Below are 14,497 nucleotides of genomic sequence, written 5' to 3'. Positions count from 1 at the left end.
ATCCGCTGAGAAAATTTGGGGGTATATGTAGGTATAGACCCAAGTTTTTTGGCCGGTCCGCTGATCGCGACGCTCCATTCCATACTATTCTTGAACGGTTGGTTCCTAAAACGGTCAGACTGTTGCTGGTCGATCCGTATGGGAACGCGCTCTTTGTCTCCTACAGTCACCGTTTCAACGTAGCTATCGGGGATTCAGTATAAGCATACCGTATGAGAATGATTCGGCGCCATTTTTACATCGCTTCGAGCCACCTGCCAAAATGATGAGGAAGCTAAAGCGAGACGAAACCGTTCTAGCCCGGGAAATTGACCAGCAGAAGTACAAGAAAAATCTCTGGAGATTCGACTGGCTCGATGAAGTTATATCATTGAGCTGGAAAGACGAGAAAGGCCAGAAGACACAAGACGTGAAAGTTGGCGATGCTTTTGCTAAAATCAACTTGCCGTGGACTCTGACAAACTATTTTCTACTACTGCTTTAATTCAAGGTGAGGTAAAAAAAAAAATCAATTTTCTTTCATATGTTTCCCTGCTGTTTGAATTGTTGTTATTGCCATTGATATAGAAGCTCTATGATTAAGCTGAAATATACATTTCAGGGCCATTTTTGTGTGTCTAAAACACTAAAAACCTTCAGCTTCTGGGGGCTTCGCCCCCAGACCCCGACCAGGGGCGTTGACCCTGGACCCTACTGGGGGCCGCAGAAGGCCCCCAGACCCCCACCTTCTTTTTCCTTAATTATCACTTTTTCTGAATCCCATGTCTGAACTTTGATGTGTTTGTCATGCAGTGTGTGCTTAATTTGATACCCTTTTCTTTTGAAAAAATACTCTTCAGAGTTCATGATTTGTTGCGGGAATAGTTGCTGTCCTGCAGTGATCGCTGATAACTTGTTTTGACCGAGGGGTTGGGTTTGGCTTGAGGTCACGTGAGTTTAGGAAACATGTGCGTAGGGATCACTGCCATTAATCGGCAACCTGGAGCAAATTTTTGATTAGTGCTTTTGTGAACAAGAAACAATTGACAAGTGGCTCTATCCCATCTTCCCCCTTTCCCCGTCGCGATATAACCCTTCGTGGTTGAAAACGACGTTAAACACCAAATAAAGAAAGAAAGAATTAATCGGCAAGCGATCAACGGAGAATAATTTCCCTCATTGAGAAAAGGTTGGACAATGACAGTAAAGTTTTTGGCGATTGAAAAAAAGAAATGTGTTGGTAGTTTAGTAACTACCAACACTAAAAACGACATCCCTGATAAGGGGTTTGTGAGGGAGATTTGCTAATGAGTGATGGTTGTGCAGGTACTGGAGGGATACGGTCAGACAGAGTGTCACGCCATCTGCTCTTTACAGCTGTGTGGTGACTGCTACATTGGTGAGTTGCTACTTAGGCTCTTGCTCCTTCTGATCTGTGCAAGCACCACCAGACAAGCGGGGCAGAGATTAATGTATCATCTAGGATTAGCAGCAAGAAGCAGATACTTTCATGACACCCATTGCAGTTGAACTGTTTTTGGTACTGTGATAGACGGATTCCGAAAACAACTCCGTCAGGATTGTATGTGTTGTTGGAGAGTGACCTTTTCTTGTAAAACCTTGAAGGGGCCAATTATTAGCGACGGGTGTGTCAAACACACATGGACAGGAGCGACGGGAGTGTCGAAAACACATGCTCCCGTCCACGTGTTTTTGACACACCTGTCGCTAGTGATTGGCCCCTCCTATGTTTGGCAGAGGTTTTGACACACCTGTCGCTAGTGATTGGCCCCTCCTATGTTTGGCAGAGGTTTTGACACACCTGTCGCTAGTGATTGGCCCCTCCTATGTTTGGCAGAGGTTTTGACACACCTGTCGCTAGTGATTGGCCCCTCCTATGTTTGGCAGAGGTTTTGCAAGAAAAAGTCACTCTTCCACAACCCATGCAAACCCGACAGAGTTATTTCCAACAATCGTCTATTGAAAACAGTTATCATATCCTATGGACCCCTCTCATCTGTTTATGTCAGTCAAAAGACGGTCGTGACTTTCCTGCAGCCAATCACCCGCCTCACATTATCAATATTTGCCAGTTAATATGTTCTCACAAACATTCTCACATGCATTTTCGCTGCTTCACGTCACATTTTCTTGAGGGGGGTGGGGGGAGAGAGATAGAGAATCGACATCTAAGAGAGAGGAAATGATACAAAAGCACATTTGACGTGAAATAAAGATGCAATTTTACTCATTCTTTATTGCTTTAACTACACAATTTTTAAGTGAGTCTCTAAGCACACCACACTGAGAGAATGGGTGTTGCCAAACCGGAGCCATCAGTTAAAACATTATTCTGATTTTGCAGGCACTGTTGGACCACCCCTGAGCTGTTGCTCCATCAAGTTAGCAGACATTCCAGAGATGGGTTACTTCTCCAGGGAAAACAAGGGAGAGGTAAGCAAACTTTGATTGCAGAGTATAGAGTGCATCCACCAGAATTTGAGGAACATGTGTACTTGAAATGCATTGTGGTAGCAGGCTTTTTCAGTCCTAAATTGTTCATAGAAGGGTGGGTGCCTTTTATTTTGTCTTCTAGCCTCGCATGTTTTCCATCCACCGACTGAGAGAAACAACTCTGACATCGCTTCCCATCCCAGTATTTACTCTTTCCCCCCAACCCCCTTCCTCCACGCCTCCCCCCCACCCCCCACAAAACCCACACACAAAATTGAAGAAGAATGGGGGGAAGAAAGTTTGTGTTGCATGGACATCTACAATACTGGGACCCCTCAGTGGGTCATGCGTACTGTGACCCGGGCTCTTTGGTACCATCTCAGTTTCACACCAGTATAGAAAACGCTGACTTTAATTTGATGATGGTTATTTTTTAACTTTACATACTAAAAACAACATGAGAACATCAATTATTTTTAGTTTTTTGGGGGGGTAAAATAATGTGGGCTACGTGGAAACGGGTCCCCAATACCGTACATGTCCACATATGTTTTTCATGATAAAGTATACTTTTGTATGTGTTGTTCAGGTGTGCATGAAGGGCCCCAACGTGTTCCGTGGTTACCTGAATGACCAGGAGAAGACGGATGAGGCTCTGGACGCGGATGGCTGGCTGCACACAGGGGATGTGGGACAGTGGGAGGAGGTAAGGGAAACTTACACACTCACTTTTGCCTGCTGTCTTGGCGAAGTCGACTTCACGAAGTCTTTGGAACTGCATGTTTGGTAAAAAGACTGCGAAGCCTTTGTGAAATCGACTTTGGGCTCAATTTAAGTAAGGCCTTAAAACAAGGACTCTCTGACAGGAAGGCAAACTGACACTTTGCGAGGATGCATGCACAAGCGGACACAAGTACCCATAAACGCACCTAGGCATGTGTTCACATATGAAGGAACACACACACACACACACACACACACACACACACACACACACACACACACACACACACACACACACACACACACACACACACACACACACACACACACACACACACACACTTCTACACATATATACATGTTAAATGATTAGAACAATATACTTATTATGTGCAGCTGTTTCACACTTTAATTTGCTTTCCCATTCTACTATTCAACCCACCCCCTCTTTTTTGTTTTGTTTTGCAGAATGGTTCATTGAAGATCATTGACAGGAAAAAGCACATTTTCAAACTTGCTCAGGTAAGAGATTTTTTAGTATCTTTTTTTGTATCTTTCAATGTAAAATTGTAGCGTTTAGGTTTGATGGTTTGAGGCTTTAATTATTTTTCTTCTTCGTTATTATAATTGATTTGAACTGTAACGTTGATCTTTTTTTCTATCATTTTAGTAAGAACTGATTTTGTTTTGACAAGTAATTGATGTGCATTTTTAATAGGTTTTTGTATTCTCCTCATGTCTGAAAGCAGTCATGTTTTTGCCTTGTTGGTCTCTTTTATGTTCAAAGGTTATGAATGACTTAAGATACCATTGCAGTTTTATTTTTATTGTATGTGTGGTAAATTCAGTACAGTGTATTTGTGTTCTTATTTTTTATGATTGATTTGTTTGTGCAGGGAGAATACATTGCGCCCGAGAAAGTGGAGAACACAAATATTCAGAGCCCATTGGTAGCACAGATGTATGTTCATGGTGACAGTTTACAGGTAAGACAGAAGAACAAGAGCGAATGCTTGTGTGTGGTGCATGTGTGGGTGTGTGTGTGTGTGTAAGTGTGTGTGTGTGCAAGTTTATGTGGTGTGTGTTGTGTGTGTGTGTAAGTTTGTGTGGTGCATGTGTGTGTGTGTGTGTGTTTGTTTGATTTCATTGACAAAAAAATATGTGGTCATCAGTTCCATTTGACAGCTAGTCTAGTAAGTTAGGGTTGCAGACTTTTTCTGTTTTTCAAATAACTAAATCCAAGTAAAGAAAGAGTTTGATGAGGTTGACATTCCTGTTATGTACTGCAGTGGTTATCTTTGATGAAAGGAACCCATAAATAACAGCCTTAAGTAAGTGAAAACAGAATGTGGCCTTTATTGGGAGGTGTTCTCTTTTCAAACAGGCTTCACATCGCCAGTACCTCTGTGAACAGCCACTTGCCCATTACAACTACCCAAAAGAAACGTGATGAGATTCTTTCCTCTAATTAATTCACCTTTGCATAATGACAACCTGTCAATAAGGACCACTTTTCATTGGTCCCTTGGGGGGTCATTATACAAAGGTTCCACAGTATATCGAAGCATCCTTTTTGTCCTCTTACAACAAAACAATTGGCTTTTGATTTAACACAGATGCAGCGTTGATTTGTGTGATAGCTGAACTTGCTATTGTTTGTGACAGTCGTGCCTTGTGGGTGTGGTGGTCCCAGACCCTGACGTCCTGCCCAACTACTGCAGCGAAAAGCTCAAGATCGATGGCTCATTCGAGGAGTTGTGCCAAAACCCGGTAAGAAGTCATTGTTGTTTTTTCTAAGATATACAGTGGAACCCCCCCGTTTAAGACCCCCCAATTTAAGACTTCCCCCATTTTTGACTCACATGCGAAGCAAAAGTGAGTCTATGTACTCACCCGAGTCGTCCGTCCGTCCGTCCGGACGTCCGTCCGTCCGTCCGTCCGTCCGGACGTCCGTCCGGAAAACTTTAACGTTGGATATTTCTTGGACACTATTCAGTCTATCAGTACCAAATTTGGCAAGATGGTGTATGATGACAAGGCCCCCAAAAACATACATAGCATCTTGACCTTGCTTCAAGGTCAAGGTCGCAGGGGCCATAAATGTTGCCTAAAAAACAGCTATTTTTCACATTTTTCCCATTTTCTCTGAAGTTTTTGAGATTCAATACCTCACCTATATATGATATATAGGGCAAAGTAAGCCCCATCTTTTGATACCAGTTTGGTTTACCTTGCTTCAAGGTCAAGGTCACAGGAGCTCTTCAAAGTTGGATTGTATACATATTTTGAAGTGACCTTGACCCTGAACTATGGAAGATAACTGTTTCAAACTTAAAAATTATGTGGGGCACATGTTATGCTTTCATCATGAGACACATTTGGTCACATATGATCAAGGTCAAGGTCACTTTGACCCTTATGAAATGTGACCAAAATAAGGTAGTGAACCACTAAAAGTGACCATATCTCATGGTAGAAAGAGCCAATAAGCACCATTGTACTTCCTATGTCTTGAATTAACAGCTGTGTGTTGCATGACCTTGGATGACCTTGACCTTGGGTCAAGGTCACATGTATTTTGGTAGGAAAAATGTGTACTGCAGTTCTTTGTGTATGATGTCATTGCTAGGTTTAGTTATTTGACCTTGACCCTGAAGGTCAAGGTCATGTAAAGGTCAAGGTCAAGCATGTGAGTCGTATGGGCTTTGCCCTTCTTGTTAAGACCTTGCTTTTACAGGCTTTTTGTGTGTTCAGAACCTCTGTAAATTTACCCCCGTTATAAGACTCCCTCCTTTTTAACTCTAAGACACGATTTTCTCAGGTTTTAGGAGGTCTTAAAAGGAGGGTTCCACTCTATTAAATGTCCCCCTCGGAAGACGGCGTACGGCTGACTAAATGGCAGGTTGATTAAAAACGGTCGTACACCTTTAATTCTGATTTGGATGACAGTCACTTCCCTGTACCAAATGGCCCTCCAAGTGTTAAGCGTGGGTACACTCAACCTCAACAACAACAGTGCGTTTAGCTGAAGTTTCAGGTGTGTTTCAGCTTATGTGACATTATCTTTGGTGTCTGGTTTCAGGTTGGACTTTATGAATGAGATCTCCAGAAAATCAGTTTTTCTCTGACATGTTTGTTATTTTTCTTTCTTTCTTTTTCTTTCTTCTTCACACATGCCAAAATCTGTTCGTGATTTTAAATTGCTTTTCATCTTCTTCTTCTAGTGATCGACAAGAAGATCTTCTTCCTCTGCATTCATGAGCTGAAACTCCCACATTCACTCGTGTTTTTTTATTGCTTTTAACTTTGCATTCGTTTGTTTTTATGCCATTCTTCTTCATTGTTTTATGTGTATTTTGTGTGCAGGAGGTGAACAATCATTTGTTGGCCAACTTGACAGAGCTGGGTAAAAAATCCGGATTGTCATCTTTGGAAATTGTGAGTTGGGTTTTTAGTTTTTCACTCTTTCATTCAAACACGGTTTCATTTTTGTGTTTGACTGGTTTATGTTCGAATCAGTAATAAGAATGTTGAACAACAAATACAGAATAAACTGTCTTTGAAATCTGAGACAAATGAGGCTCTGGTGAGAAAACAGGAAAAGAAGTATCCAAAAAATAATAATAAAAAACAGAAGGACAATTCAGTTGACTTCAAAACTGCTCACTTCATACCCTCGTCTCTTGTTATTCATAAAAAGTGTTCGGCATCAAGCTCTGGGGACCCGCTACCGAACTGCTGAAGACTGCAGACTTCATGGCAGCCACCGATATGACGGCCATAAATATCGAACGCAGAAGAAGAAGAAATAAAAAGTGTTCAACCAGTTGACCAAACATCTTTGCCATTGTCTTTGCATTTTATGACAAAATGTAAACAATTTGCCTAAATGAAATATTTTGAAGAAAAAAAACATCTCCCACTATCACTCCTTCACAGAGAAGCCGATAGATTTACTGACAGATACAAACAAACGGATCGACAAGTCAGAAACTTAACAGACTGACACATGTAAAAGCTCTCTGATTTTGCTTTCCCTTGGTTTAAACAAGATTTTATTCAGTTGAAACATGATGCAATGATAACAAGAAAAACAACAGGGGCACAAACTCCAGCAGATGTTTATACTACGTGACCCCCTCCTCCTTGACAATCCCCAATCTATTTTTCTCTCTCATTCAAACTTGACCTTTCTGTATGCAGGTGAAGGCCATCCACGTATACCCTGAGCTGTTTTCTGTGGAGAATGGCCTCCTCACGCCCACCTTCAAGTCCAAGCGACAGGAGATGGCCAAATTCTTCCGGCCGCAGATTGAAGAAATGTACAGCAAGCTGGGATAATGATCCGCAATGCGCTGGCATTGACATGAACTTTTAGGCACTGCAGTGAGAAACACTGATAGTGATAGTTCAGATTGTGAAAAATGTGCGCTCAGTCGGACTGTGTGGTTGGGAAATTGTGGATACAGACCTATGCTCCTTTGTTGTGAAAGAGGGAGTGAGTGAGAGGGGGAGATAAAGAGAGACAGTGAGTAAGGGTGTGTGTGTGTGCATGCGTGTGTGTGTTTGTTTGGGTGTTGGTTATCCACATTCAAATATATTTGTACTTGTTGATGTATGCTGTGAATAGACTGGAATGTGCTTTACCAGTGTTGAGTGTTTATTTACTGGCTAAAGAGTGCATGTATCAGAATCCATGTGAATGTGTGGCATGCCAGCTGGAGCATATGTACAAATGTTTGCAAGATTTGACTGGATGAGTGACAGTGGTAATTTTGTACCAACGTACATGATGAATAATGTCATTGGTCTAGTTGAGTTCTTATGAAAAGGTTCAGAGACTAGCAGAAAGCAGGCATATCTAAAATAAAATGTGTCACTGTTTTCATTTGTGTGCGTGTGAGGGTCAGTATTTACTTGTTTGTACGGACACAGTTAAACCTGTATTCCAAGAAATAATTTAATCAAAGACATACAAATCATTATGTTTCTGTTGCTTATTTATTGTTCAAGATCATTATAGAATGTCAATTGTAAGAGTTGCAGCAATAGAAAACGAAACTGGTTGCACTACAACCACAGAGCTTGAAATACACACCAAGAGGTTATTTTTGATTAAGATGACCACAGAACTGAAATGTACAGGAACACAGAGTGCTGTTTTAGGTCATATCTTGAAAATTGCAGTGTGGAGTTAACACTGCGGCCAAAACATTTAAGGACATTGTACTGGTACAGTCATGTTAGGTTAGCTTTGTTTCCATTAAACATTAATTTTGACAAAATGTATTCGGGCGGGGATGTAGCTCAGTCGGTAGCGCGCTGGATTTGTATCCAGTTGGCCGCTATCAGCGTGAGTTCGTCCCCACGTTCGGCGAGAGATTTATTTCTCAGTCAACTTTGTGTGCAGACTCCCCTCGGTGTCCGAACACCCCCGTGTGTACACGCAAGCACAAGACCAAGTGCGCACGAAAAAGATCCTGTAATCCATGTCAGAGTTCGGTGGGTTATAGAAACACGAAAATACCCAGCATGCTTCCTCCGAAAGCGGCGTATGGCTGCCTAAATGGCGGGTAAAAACGGTCATACACGTAAAAGCCGTGGGAGTTTCAGCCCATGAACGAACAAACAACAAACAAACAAAATGTATTTATGAAACAACCTACCTTTCTTGTTTTTTGACTCACATGCGAAGCAAAAGTGAGTCTATGTACTCACCCGAGTCGTCCGTCCGTCCGTCCGGCCGTCCGGAAAACTTTAACGTTGGATATTTCTTGGACACTATTCAGTCTATCAGTACCAAATTTGGCAAGATGGTGTATGATGACAAGGCCCCCAAAAACATACATAGCATCTTGACCTTGCTTCAAGGTCAAGGTCGCAGGGGCCATAAATGTTGTCTAAAAAACAGCTATTTTTCACATTTTTCCCATTTTCTCTGAAGTTTTTGAGATTGAATACCTCACCTATATATGATATATAGGGCAAAGTAAGCCCCATCTTTTGATACCAGTTTGGTTTACCTTGCTTCAAGGTCAAGGTCACAGGAGCTCTTCAAAGTTGGATTGTATACATATTTTGAAGTGACCTTGACCCTGAACTATGGAAGATAACTGTTTCAAACTTAAAAATTATGTGGGGCACATGTTATGCTTTCATCATGAGACACATTTGGTCACATATGGTCAAGGTCACTTTGACCCTTATGAAATGTGACCAAAATAAGGTAGTGAACCACTAAAAGTGACCATATCTCATGGTAGAAAGAGCCAATAAGCACCATTGTACTTCCTATGTCTTGAATTAACAGCTTTGTGTTGCATGACCTTGGATGACCTTGACCTTGGGTCAAGGTCACATGTATTTTGGTAGGAAAAATGTGTAAAGCATGTGAGTCGTATGGGCTTTGCCCTTCTTGTTTATTCTGAATTTTGGAACGTTAGCAGTCTCTTTGTTTTTGTATTTTTTTGGTATTTATGAAAGGAATGCAGATCAGGGATATGTAGTTGTCTGATAGAGTGCTTATTTTGTTGAATATTTGAGTGAACTTGAATGAATGAGTTTAGAATTAGCTGTGTGCTATTTTTTAGTCGTCAAACGTTGCACTTGGGTTCTAGTCTTGAAAGCTTTAAAGCAAAATTGTAAAAAGTCTTTATTTAGCAGACCATGTTGTTCTCTCCTGTTTGCAGTTAGTTGTCTCCTAGTGATCAGGAATATTGTTATTGCGTGACAAGTTTCTTTTTTTGTGGAAGATAATACTGGATGTGACAACTTAGTCCAGCGACTTTTTACATTAACTTTTTTTTTTATTAGACTTCTTCCCTTTCCTGGGTAATTACGGTACACATTTAAAACTCTGCCATGCTTGATGGAATACAGATAAATCATATGTATTTTAATGTATCCAGCCAGGCAAGACAGTCAAGTAAGAGTTAATCATGTTTCTGTCTTGTTTATTCGTTAGCACCTTGTAGATATTTTCTCCCACACATTGACTTTGTTGAAGCTTTTACAATTTTATGACAAGACATACAGGTTTCTTTGATGGCAGATTAAGATTTTGTTTCCAAATAATAAACCACTAAATCACCATCGCACGGATATTGAAACGCCACTGTGGGACAACAGATGTAGCAGACCATATCTATTTAGCTGCAAGAAATGGCTTCTTCTACCTAAGTGGATGCATATGTGTGTAGTTTTTATTTTGTGTTTTATTCCTGTTAGCATTGAACTGCACATTTTGAGGCATTACAATTCTTTTACAGCAATGTAAAGATTTGACTTTGGAATACCTCTGACATTTGTTGCTTTCGCTCAGTTCATTTCTGCAATTAATTGTAATGAAGAAGCAGGAGAAAAATACGACTGCTCTTGAATCAACTGAAACCACACACATCATGATGACTTTGAGCAATTGGTAAAATCATCGAAATGTATTAATGTCGCAAGCCACAGTTTGAAGTACTTTATATTCCACATTGGATACTTTACACAAGAGCATGCAAAAGAAACTTTGGATTACTTTCCTGTGTGCCAGTTCTATCTCCTTGTTTTTGCCAAAATTTGTTTTTGTGAGCTCTTTTTTTTCTACAATAAATGGTACTGTTATAATGTTTTATTTTTCATGTTTGTTCTATACGAATGTGTCTACCCGGTTTTTTGTATCTTTCTGTTAGGTATGATTCTGACGTTTTGTTTAATGATGATTTTGTGAACAGTTTGTAGACGTGGTTTTGTCTTGAATTTATTTTGTGACTAGGTTTTAATTGTTAAGGTTAATAAAATGACAAGAGTGTTTTTTGTTTTTTTTATGAATGAAATTCCATGTAACACTGAAGAGGTTATAACTTGATTAAGTGTGGTTGTATTGCAACTAAAGGGAACCCCAGGCCATATATATTTATTCAGCTTAAAAGCATGCATACAAGTTGCTTCTAAGGGTACTGTAGTAGTCGTCTCTCTAGAATGTTGTCTCCTTTATCAAAACCCAAAAGGTATGTTCGGTACTAATTTTTTTTATGGCACGTGAAAAGTCAGCTCAAAAACCAGATTTACCATCCTTGCATATGTGTGTTTGTCGGTCTGTCAGTCTATGTGTGTGTGTGTATATGAGTGTGTGCGTGCGTGTGTGTGTCTATTGGCATTGTAAATTACATTAATTGTCAGTGTGTGTACATGTATAGTTTAAATGCAATGGTAGGACTATATGGTACATTTACTGAATTAGATTTTATGTAGTCAAGGCACACATAAGAGACAAAGGAATCAACATTATAGAGTATGTGGAACTGTTAACAAAAAAATAGGGTATCATGCATTTCGAAATTTTGGGTGTGTCTGGGAATTTCATGTACATGTATTGGCATTAAACAGTCATTTTTTAGATTGTATAATTGGAGTAAGTAAATTTGTGTTTTTCAAAATAAGCTGGGTTTTCACATACCTGCTTTTGATTATTAATCCTTCATATTTTTAGTGGGAACATTGTGTACTGCATTAAAAAGCAGTGCGTTTGCTGGAGTAAATAAAGTGGAAATTCATTTACCACAGAATTAATCACAAATGGTTATGCATTCCGATTAGAAGAGTTTGAATGTCCTACTCTCAGGAAAAGTTAATTTTGTTTAAGTCCTTTACTTGTGTAAGTTGTGTTTTTGAGTTTAACGTATTACCACTGTAAAAAAAAAAAAAAAGCACAACTGTATCATGAAACGTTCATTTGTGAAAGTTTTCCCTCACAACGCTGTCTTTTATTACCATTTGTGTGGAAAATGTGTTCTTCTTTCTCTTTTTTATTTTGTGAATTGATACATACTTCCCACCAATTAATTCTTTAATTTTACCTCCTTCACCCTCCACTTTCGTTTGTATTTAAGACAACGCTGTGTAAAATTGTTTTCTCTACATAATGAAAAACCACCATGGAAGGAAATGTTGACATGAATGTGGCGAGTGTTCTAATAGGTTAAAAAGTGTTTGTTAAATCCAAAATGTGCTATCGTCTTCGTACATGGATTGGTTTGCTTTGGTAATATCAAGTTTGCTATGTATAGGCAGCACAGGTAAATGTATTTGCTTTACTTAGAATGAAGTCAAACAAGTTGTCACTCAGAGATTTTTTGTGTAGGTAGAACAACGTTGTTTGTGTACATATTAAGATTGCTTTGTAAGCAAATCAAATCAATACATTTTATACAAGCACAGCTTGAAAAAGCTGTGATAAGTTTTCAAACATTATGTGTTTTCTTTGAAGTTCGATACTGTGACGCACAGACGACAAAAAGGCACATTGCTTTACTTATGGAAATTGCTTCATCGAATGGTGTAAACTTCCCACGAGAAAGGGTGTTCAGGCATGGGAATTGTCTGCCGAAAGGCAAATTTCCGCCAAATTTTTAATTTGTTCGCCGTAAAAGCTAAAGTGTCTGCCGAAAAAATAAATGGGGGAGGCAAAAATGGTTCTGAAAACTGAAATTAATGGCAAACTTGGAGCTCAGGTGACACCAAATTGCACAATTTGGGTTCTTTGGAGAACATTTTTCCGTGGGAGTATGCCCCCGAACCCCCTAGTAAGGCTAGGCGCTTTGTGCCGTCGACTTTGAGCTTACTTACAATTGTTCAGCCTTTTTGACTTTTTTCAATTCCCATGCCTGGGTGTTAATGCTTACCTTGGCAATGCAGAAAGATCAGCTTTTGAGAAAGAAGGTGACTGTTAAGAGTGTAGGAAATAGTGAGGAATAACTTAGACCTATCCTCACTCACAATAAAGAAAAGAAAAGAAGAGAAAATGTAACTGAGATGAGGAATTTGTAAATGATAGTTCAATGCCAGTGAATGTAACATGGAAAGTTGATCTAAACAACTAGAGCCTCGTAGTACTGCCCCCTTTCAAAACAAGAGAGAAAAGAAAACAATAAAGAAGAAGATAAAAGTTGTGACTAATGAATCTGCTGGTACGGGGCATTTTTAACTGATAGATAAGTCTTTTGTACCTGATACTGATAGACACACCTTTGTAACTGATCGAAGAAGGGTTGGGTTTTGTGCACATACTTGCGTGAGTCCTGCTGCATCTCTAGCTAGTGTATCATATTCTCTTCATATCTATGATGACGTAATAGGAAATGGGTGCCTTGTCGTAGCTTACCTGTACTTTGTTTCCTAGCAACCAACACTATTTTTTTTTACACTTCATCCTTTTTTATTCCTTCAATTTCCCCATTTTGTAATGTGTTGTTTTTTCCCCCATTGATTGCTAGAAATAAATTGTTTACCTGGTTGATCAGTTTGCGTCATATCTTTGAAAAGATTTGCTTCTTGTGTTTTGTTCATATCACCTACAGTTTCCTTGTTTGCCACCGTTTTACATAGACTATCACATACATTTATGTATGAAACAGATCAAAATCTTGTACTTTTAATTTCTTAATAAGATTGATGGAGACAAACTCTTCTTTTCAAATTAAATGTTTTGTTGTTTTGGGGTTTATGTGTGTCATGTGCCCTGCATGTTTCGGTTCCACTGTGATTAAGAACAAATAAAAGAAATAAGCAATGATGCTGTGTTTTCCATCTTCCTAGGGTGAGTTTTTCACCCAGCTACCTGTGTAATGCCTTTTTAATAAGCAAACTTGTTCTCTGATTTTCTTGAACAATAGACAATTTTTATGGGTTGTGGAAGCTGAGCTATATATAGAGATTGTACATGCACCCGTGTGTGTGTAAGGGGGAGGTAAGGAAAAGTTAAAACAGAAAACTTGATCAAGAAGTGCATGCACGCATGCTCACCATTTTCAGACCAATAATTTTTCATATGCATTTATTCTTTATTATTGCAAAATATCTGCATTTTAAAGATAAATTACAAATGCTCACAAATGTATTGCATTGCGCATCTTAAGCTTTCTGCATACAAACATCCACAAACACAAGACTAGGGAAGCACCTGTGTGAGACTGGACATAAACTTCCATTATCATCCACATAACTGCATTTCAAACTGTCACCTTTCATGATTGTTAAAAATGTGTGGATCAAGCATACAGTAACATACAAAATCTGAGCCAGCTCAAGCAGCAGAAGTTAAACCATAAAGCTTCTAAAGATCACAAAAGACTGCTAACCACACACTTTCAGCTAATTATAAAAAATGCCAAAAGATCCATTAATACCCCTAAAGATGTGGAAAAAAGCGCATGTAAGCCCACTCTTTGGTACAGAAAATTATGAAAAGCATAAAGAACATAAGCTATCTCAACAATGACAACATAAAATAACAGTTAACAAAATTGAGAAACGTATGAATAATACATGTACACACAAAGTAGGATTTAAGTAA

The 14,497-nt window shown here is 39.3% G+C and overlaps 1 protein-coding gene across 5 annotated transcripts in view; it reads left to right on the top strand.

The window, feature by feature from the left end:
- The window catches only part of LOC138958644 (long-chain-fatty-acid--CoA ligase 5-like), a 52,012-nt gene extending 38,297 nt beyond the window's left edge, over nucleotides 1-13,715 (top strand). For all 5 annotated transcript variants that reach the window (XM_070329861.1, XM_070329860.1, XM_070329858.1 and 2 more), the window contains 8 exons: nucleotides 1,306-1,378; nucleotides 2,345-2,433; nucleotides 3,023-3,139; nucleotides 3,625-3,678; nucleotides 4,053-4,142; nucleotides 4,822-4,926; nucleotides 6,523-6,594; nucleotides 7,360-13,715. In XM_070329861.1, coding sequence (XP_070185962.1) covers nucleotides 1,306-1,378; nucleotides 2,345-2,433; nucleotides 3,023-3,139; nucleotides 3,625-3,678; nucleotides 4,053-4,142; nucleotides 4,822-4,926; nucleotides 6,523-6,594; nucleotides 7,360-7,497 — 738 coding nt within the window. In that variant the 3' untranslated portion in view covers nucleotides 7,498-13,715. The remainder of the gene's footprint in view (nucleotides 1-1,305; nucleotides 1,379-2,344; nucleotides 2,434-3,022; nucleotides 3,140-3,624; nucleotides 3,679-4,052; nucleotides 4,143-4,821; nucleotides 4,927-6,522; nucleotides 6,595-7,359) is intronic.
- Nucleotides 13,716-14,497: the final 782 nt, after the last annotated feature.

This window comes from Littorina saxatilis, linkage group LG2, assembly GCF_037325665.1.
Source record: "Littorina saxatilis isolate snail1 linkage group LG2, US_GU_Lsax_2.0, whole genome shotgun sequence".
In the NCBI taxonomy this organism is placed as follows: domain Eukaryota; kingdom Metazoa; phylum Mollusca; class Gastropoda; order Littorinimorpha; family Littorinidae; genus Littorina; species Littorina saxatilis.
Note: the sequence above shows the minus strand (reverse complement) of the source record. Positions and strands in the feature narration are given on the sequence as shown.